At 36.2% G+C, this 8402-nt stretch overlaps 1 protein-coding gene across 1 annotated transcript in view; it reads right to left on the bottom strand.

The window, feature by feature from the left end:
• Positions 1–8402, bottom strand: part of PPP2R5E (protein phosphatase 2 regulatory subunit B'epsilon) — a 132278-nt gene that overhangs the window by 36661 nt on the left and 87215 nt on the right. The window contains exon 4 of the mRNA XM_023527110.1: positions 3816–3917. Coding sequence (XP_023382878.1) covers positions 3816–3917 — 102 coding nt within the window. The remainder of the gene's footprint in view (positions 1–3815; positions 3918–8402) is intronic.

Here is an 8402-nt window from a genome sequence, read left to right as displayed (position 1 = left end):
AGCAACATAGCTCAGTGTGGAGTAGATGTGCTTTATGCATATTTCCCATTTCATCATGAAGAATATTTTTTAAAATGTGTATTCTAAGGTCAAGATTTAATAAAAGTAATATCTACTGCTTCCTCAAAGATATTAATTGAAATTGCCTTTTTTTTTTTTTTTTGCAAGTATGTGGCAGTGGAGAACAAGACTACCAGGCCAGTTTGGCAACAACTGCCTTGATTTGCACTAAGGCAACAGCAATTTCAACCACCATCGCTTTTACAACTATTAGTAAATATGTCAACACGATGAAAACAGCAAATAATGGAGTATTATTATACAGCTAGTTTTGATGTTGTGGGGCACTGAAAATCAGATCTCAGGGCTCCTTAAGTATCTGCAGATATCACTAACCCAAATGTATTACACATAACCTTCTAACTTCAGCCACTAACTTAACACTTAAATTAGGTATTCACAATAGAATTTTGCTTATTTATAAAACTGTTTTTCTCTTTGAAACACTTTAGAAAAACTTCTTTCCCAATGATCTGAAGAACACTGTCAAGTTGTACATGCTGTTCTCCGAGTCACATTAACACCTGAGCCCTAATATCTCCGAGAATTGTTCTTTTTTCAACACACTATAATTTGTAAAATTTTAGTTTTACAAATAGAATGTCAGCCTTATTGAAATAATCCATAGAAGGGGGGGTTTCATCTCCCTCTTGACTCCCACAAGGTGAAGAGTCTCATCTTCCAAGCCTGATTCGTGGGCTAGCAGGGCTTTCCAACAGGGTTGTCACAGTGCTCTCTCCCTTCTGGTCCCTTGAAAGCAGTTGTGGTTTAAAATGGTTTGGTGAAAACACTTCAGACACATTTATTAATATGCATGTAAGTTCTCTGTGCTTAAGAGACAGATTTTATCTCAGAATCAAAAATCTCCCTTTAGTTTCTAAAGGGAAAGACAGGGGGCTGGGGAGGATCAATTACTTTTTAAGGTCACATAAGGGAATTTTCTAAAGCACATGAATAAAAGGACTTTAGCATTCTTGTTACTCAGACTCAAGGGTAAAGCATTAAAAACAATCCCTAATTGTATTTGGAAGTCCTGCAAAATCGTATTCTAATGGAAGTACACACCCAATTTCAGAAAATACACAAAGAATAACCATGGTAACTATGGGATCCCACTTTATAAGATACCAATACGGATAACAGAAAAGATCAAATAATACATACTGCGGGCCCCTTGACAGATTTGAACTAAAATTGGGGATTTAATATTCTTTTTTATTTTTAAATATTTACAAAGATCCATGATTTATTATAATGGATAGTTTTGTATGGGCCCCCAATTTAAATCAAAGAGGAGGTGTGCAGGAGTCAATAAGCTAGCCATTCACCCAACCACCATATCCCAAAAGCAGCAAAATTGCATTGAGGTGTGGTGGTCAGCTGATAATTTTAAACACTTGCTTCCTTGTAAAATGTGATCCAAAAGAGGAAGCACACTGCTAATACTGGAATTAAGAGAAAGAAAAAGTGAAAAGATCTAAGACAGTTCTATGTTTGGTAACCAAAAAAAAAAAAAATAGATCAATTAAAAAGTAAAATGTTGACTCTGGTGATGAATCACTATGACATGAATGACCTATCACGAATAGGAAAGGAGGTTTCTCACCAGTGCTCTTGTCTACCAAAACTATCTATCAGTGAAAATGAAAAGATGACTAATTTGTGATGTCAGAATATACAGAGGAAACGCAGGATTCTTGAGACAAGTCAGGAGTTTGTACACAGACTTCCATAAAGCAACAGATGGTAGAGACAACAGTGTGCCTACCAAATTAACCTTTTACGTGAATGAAGGTTAATTTGTGAATTTTCAAGAGTAGGTTTCCCTTACCTGATCTAACATTAGTTGTATTTCCCCCTGAGCTAAAGAAAGGTTGAGAGGATTATAGGCTTGAATAGGATGTACACATGGATGAAACCAGCCTATTTTGAATACAATTTGTGACTTCATAGCCAAAAGGTACAAAAGTCTCATCAACATTGTTTACTGTCACTTGGGTTTTAGTTACTGTTCCTATAGTAATGACATATGTAAGCTAGAGATTTTGGGTTGCAGAATTTAGTTTAGTAGCTTTATAAATTAATTTGGTCCTGTATTTTATAGTCTTAATAACCTAGGGAAGGATTAACTGAAACACTGAGGTAAACTTCGTTATACTTTAGGGGTAATTTATATCTATGGTGATCATGATTTTTACAGTATTGAAAAAGCTCTTACAAATGGCAAGAGAGGTCTACTGTCTCTTCTGTGGGATTTACAGCAGACAAGAAATTGAACCTGTAAAGACATCTCTTTCCCTGTCTTTGTCACCATAAGATGTAAAACTTTCCCTAAGGAGATTATCTTTTTTTGTTTGTTTTGTTTTTAAAATTTCTTCCAGAGTACAATGCACCTCTATAAACTGCTGCCAAGCATTAAGAATAAGACACGATAAGAAGTCCACCCACTGAAAGAGTAATTCTGTTTTTGGATTTGTCATAATCTGGGATATACCTTGAAAAGCATAAATCGCTGTGCAAATTTCTTAGATTGTAGATAGTAAGTCTAGCACTTAAAAAAAAAAAATCAAGCATCTAAGATAGTAAATCAATTACAGTGTTTTAATTAATTTACTCAATCTTGGCATTAGTAGCAGAAATGCATATGTATAACATGGTTGGGTAAGAACTAAGAAAACAGCCCCTGAAAGCTCTCTACATATCTAGGAAATAGCATATATGTATATCTGTAGCAACCCTGAGTTGCCAAAGCAGGACAAGGAAAGCTGCAAATTTATGTCAAAAATTCTTAAGTTAAGAATATAATAAACCCTTAGAATATCCCTAGTCCTTAACTCTCTGTTGCACACTTTTCTGCTCTTCAGAAAGCCAACTAGTAACTATGAGCACAACTACAGCGATGCAGTGCAGTGGCTTCTACCTCGAGGTGAAGTACAAGGTTATACTCCTCTTCCATCCTTTCCCTCCTTGCTAGTTCTCAGAGGACTAGCCCCTGAGGACAGTCTGACTCAATGAAGATGACTTTGGGGTTCATTACATTCAAATTTCTTTGTTCTATTCCTTTGAAAAATGTTGGCCTTGAGAGAAGGCAGCCAGGAAAGGAAGATGATAAAGACTGGTATGAATAAGTAAATACAATACAAATGGCCTTGGTGCTGGGAAAGGAGATGCAGGGATGGTGGCCCTGATTTGTCCTCGTATGTGAGTATGATTGAAAAATATGGCCTTCTCTGTTCAAGAGAACAAAACTGGCCATCACGCAAGCTAATTCTCAGCTGTGGCTCTTCCTTACAACACTCTGAAATAGCTATTGCAATTTGTTTATGCCCTTTCAGGCTAAAGAAACACATCTGTGGTTATCATGAAGACAGGCAAAGTCCCCAGGCTACCCAATGCTGAAAATGAGATATGTACTCTGTGACTTAATCACATCTAACTAATATTAATGTGAAAATAGTTCTGTTCTTGTTTGAGGCTCCAGCGGGTAGAATCGCATAAAAGCTGTAATAAAAGAATAAGAACTGCCAGCTGGACTTGCAACATGGGAGGGCCCACACTAAAATATTATACTGAAACTTACTATTTTATTATTTTGGCATCCTAATTATCAAGAGTAAGAAACATAAAAAGCATTCTCTAGCTTTCCATCAATATACTGTAATTTGATTTCTTAGTGAATAAAGGCCTTCAAGAAAATTCCACGCTAATCAGCTAATAAGATCTTTCTTTTCTAACAAATGGTTAATTCAAAGTACCTGTAAATGTGGCCACGATGCCTCCAGGGTAGGTTCGTCTTCTTCTGGATCAAATTCATTGCTGTCACTAGGAGGGAGAGTTCTGAATATATTGCAAGATACCTAAAAATAAACAAGCAGCACAGTTAGCTGGAAGCACCTCCTGGGCAGCCTTACAACTCTTGTAACCAGCTTAAGGGAACTAAGATGACACATAACAGGAGCACCACCCAACTAAAAGAAGGACCTCTTTCTACAGGCTCTGAGGTCAGGATCACCTCTAGGCAAAGCTGGAAGCTACAAAGCAGCACTTCTACCCTCTTGAACAGTATTCCTTATCCTTATATGGCCTTCCCATCCCAGGTCCTATGGATTGTCTATCTTCCATCAAAGCCTGCTCTTGGTTACTTACCATTCAAGCATGCTTTTAATTAACCGACTTAAACTAAGATATAAATAACTGTTAATGGGCTTCATGTATTTCCCTTCTCGGGCCTATTCACGATTCATAACTTTTCTAACATGCTTAAAATCATACCTAATCTTTTCTCAATTGGTTTACAAAATAATAACAATGTCCAGAGTAAGATATATCTGTAATACAAACCTCCATAAACCAGGTATTCCTTTACCATAAGCAATTTCCAAATTAAATGCTAGTTGCTCAAAGAATGGCCATGAGTTGGTAACTTGAAACTGATGAAGAGATGAGGATTCATTATACTACTGTACTATTTCTGCATATATTCCAAGATTTTTATAGTAAAATGCTTATTTTTTAAATGCTGTTGCTACTATACTCAGGGTTCTCTTTTAATTTCTATTCTGTTTCTTGTCTGTCTTACCCATCCTCTCCTAAGTATCCTAATTATCTCCAAATATTTCCTCAGATCTGAAACATAAAACAGGGGGATGGGATGAAGGGGGGTTGTTATATGTGTATAAAGCAAGAAGAGGAAAGCAAGGAGACATTATTGTACAAGAAGCCATTGCTGGACTTTCTATATAATGCAGAAAATACTAAGCTATAATATGCTGATCTGAAAGAAGAAGAATGGCTTTGGGGGGGGGGGGGGGGGGGGAGGGGGAGTCTATAATCTAAATGTGTTAATTCATTCAACAAATACTTATGAAGTGCCCATTATATGCACACACTGTTCTAGGCACTAGGAAAACAGCAATGAGCAAAGCAGATAAAAATCTGTGCCTTCATGGAGCTCATAGTCTAGTTAAAGTCAGATTATCTCAAATTTCCTAGCTATGGAAACTGAGCCCAGAAGAGTAAGCTATGGAAAGGAGATTCAATTTTATGTTAAGTGTCATAGGAAGCCACTAGAAGACAGAAATAGACTGATTCTGAAGGTAGTACCTGCTGCTGACTTAAGAGATATGGGGTAAAGGAAAGGAAAGAATCAAGGATGAGTCATAGATTTAAGGCCATTTACTGAAGATTAGTAAAGGAAAAAGGTTTCTCTGCCTGTTTTGGTGGAGAGACCCAGAGATCCAGTTAGGAATGTGTTAAAAGAGCAATATCGAGGAGACAATCAGATATATGAATCTCGACCTCAGAGCTGTGCAGATCAGGACTGGAGAAATAGGATTCATCAACATATAGATGATATTTAAAGTCACAGAACTAATGGATCACCTTGGAACAGAGTAAATAGAAGAGAAAAAAATCCTCTGGTAGAAATCAGATAGAAAAGAACAGCTAAAAAGGCAAATGAAAAAAGAATAGGAGGTAGAAGAAAAGAAGTAGAGTTTGGGGTCTCAGGAGCTAATCGATGGGAATGTCTTAAGAAAGAAGAAGTCAACAGCAGCAAAGGTTGCTCTGAGGTTAAGATGCACATAGTCCAGTATCTATTGGATTTGGCAGCCCTATAAACTGAGTACTATTATTATCCCCAATTTACCACTGAGAAAACAGAAGCACAGTTGTTAAAATATGAGGTTACAATTAGTAATCAGCAGTTACAACTGAACCCAGGCTGTCAGGCTCCACCACTGTGTTCTAGAAAAGTAGGTAAACCACCTCTTTTGCTCTACTTTAGCTTAGATGATTGAAAAAAATTATATTAGAATGTTTTTGCTATGGCTGATGACAGCATGCACAGTTCTATTACTTTATTTTTGTCCCTTCCAATGATTATTAGAAATTATATTTACAAAGAAACTAGCAACTTTTCAGATAACCATCAACCTATGACTTCTCCTCAGCCAGCCACACTATCACAAGGGCAAAGGTCTTTTAATTACTTGCTTATGAATCTTCATTAAACTATACATGTATTTCAAAAACTGAATTGAGTTTTCATTCCAACTAAGTCATTTATATTTACTGTACTCTGTAACAAGTTTTTTTTCCTCTCCTGATATGTAAGAGCAAACCATGAAAGTAAAAAAAAAAAAAAGAAAAAACAGGTTTCTCTATAGTAGCGAAGAGAGAGAAACTTCTGCTCCTCTGTACTCCTGGACATATAAACTCTGACAGGGCCCACCGTGTGCTACAGCAATTATTTGTTTACATATTTCTTTGTCTCTCTCTACTTATCAAGAATGTTCAATGTCATGTTCACATTTGTTTTCCTAGTACATACAAGGCATCCAATAAACGTTCATAAAGTTTGAATACATTAATAAAACCATGTATTTTGATTGTGCTTTAACCAAATTTCAATGTAAAGTTTTCTGAAGGATTTAAATAAATCCAAGTTATTTAACCTAAAATGTTTATCTCTATACAGTGTTCTAACCCTCTGATTTGGTCAGGACTTCCTTGGTGACCACATCAAAATAAAATTAAGTTGTGTAAATAATCCAAACAGCAAGTGGTTCTAAAGGTATGTTCGTCTCACTTAGCTACACACTGCCATTTCTTCAGATTTGCCTTCCTTGTCATGCTTTATTTAGTATCTTATAAACATTCACCAGATGAGTAATGAGAAAGCACGAATCTGTTAGGCTGGACAATTAAGAGCTGACTCAGCTAGTTATATAGTTCTCTAGTACATTTGAAAAGAATGTCAAAGCATATCAGGTGTCATGGGAATGGCTAAGTCTTTGACTTGGTCTGACACATAATAGGTGCTTAATAAAAATGTCATGAATGAATAAGCCATTGCTCCCATCCTGAGAATCTATCCTAAGAAACTAATCCAAGACAAGACTGGGGGGTAAGGAGGAAGGACTATTTAAAGCAGACATTTGCAACATTCTCCAGAAAGTATAAAACTGGAAATAATCTTTATGTCCAATATCAGAGAGGTACATCAACTTAGTGGGATACTGTGCAGCATTAAGGATGATGACTATATGGAAGCACAGAGAAATGTTTATAAATAAAGATTTAGGTGAAAAGACCATTGAAAGTAGTGTGACTATAACTATAAAGATAAGAATGGATATGGGTAACTAAAGGGAAATTAAGAAAAGCTGTATTAAAGCAAGAGGAATATGGATGATAAATTACGTAGTTGCTGTTTTCAAAACTCTTGGGAGACACCAAATAAGGCCTAAATCTATAAAAAGCATAAGTTACAGACATATAATATGTAAGTTATGCCTTTAATTTCAAGATGAAAATGGGCTCTTGGATTTGTTTGAACAAGATTACTGCAGTCAAGAGAGCTGAAAAATCAGAGCTTCCCACAATACCTTAGAGTCTAGCTCATAAGTAAATCACTGAAGGATTGAATGAATGGACCAGTTTAACTGCACAGTTCACCTCCAAAATCATGAGTTTAAAACTAGGTCATCTATGAATGGGCTTGGAGGGGATCTCTAAATCCCCTAGTTTTTCTGCAATGTTTTGTATGGGTGAGTCCAATTTGGAAAAGATCCATTTACTTTCATCGGATTTTCAAAAGACTTCCTGGATCTACAAATAGTTAAAAACCACTGTCCAAAACGGTAAATTTGTTTCCATTAAATCTTCCTTTGTCACTGGCGGCCACTTCTGATTTCTAGCCCAAGATTAGAGTATTAAATAGGTAATGTTATTAGATAGGTAACGGCAGCTGCACGCTTATGCAAACATATCATGACCACAAGTAGCCACCAGCACCACTCCCCACCATGCTGCAGTTTTGTAAAGAGTCTATGTAACTAGATTAAAATGCACCGAGGTATTTCTAAAGTCACAAACTGTCTCCATAATATATTTAAATATATGAGGCTCTAACCCTAGGCCTTCTATTTTATTCATCCAGGAACAATCAAAATTGAACAAAAGAAAAAAAATTAATATATTAGGAGGATTTATTTTTCTACATTGTCAATGCGAAGGGGAAAAAAGTTTAAGAAATAAGTCTTTGAGGTAGTCTAATTCATTTTCATACTAAAGACATTATTAATAAACACTGCATGTTGGAATCAAAGTAAAGGCTTGAAGGCAGTGGCCTGGCCTCCACTAAGTGACTATAAGGACAGAAAGCAAGGCCAGGGGAATGAGAGGAACGGTTATTAAAATCAGAAAGAAAACCTAGGATTAAGTGTTCCACTGAGTAACTTCCTGAATCAGATCACGTTAGAGACTATTTAATCCAGCTCCTTCATTTTACAAATAAGAAATGTGAGGTTCAAAGAGCTTATGAGTTTTTTAAGGTCACA

The sequence above is a fragment of the Pteropus vampyrus genome, unplaced genomic scaffold (assembly GCF_000151845.1).
Source record: "Pteropus vampyrus isolate Shadow unplaced genomic scaffold, Pvam_2.0 Scaffold15, whole genome shotgun sequence".
Taxonomy (NCBI): Eukaryota; Metazoa; Chordata; class Mammalia; order Chiroptera; family Pteropodidae; genus Pteropus; species Pteropus vampyrus.
This window is presented reverse-complemented; position numbering and strand designations above follow the sequence as displayed.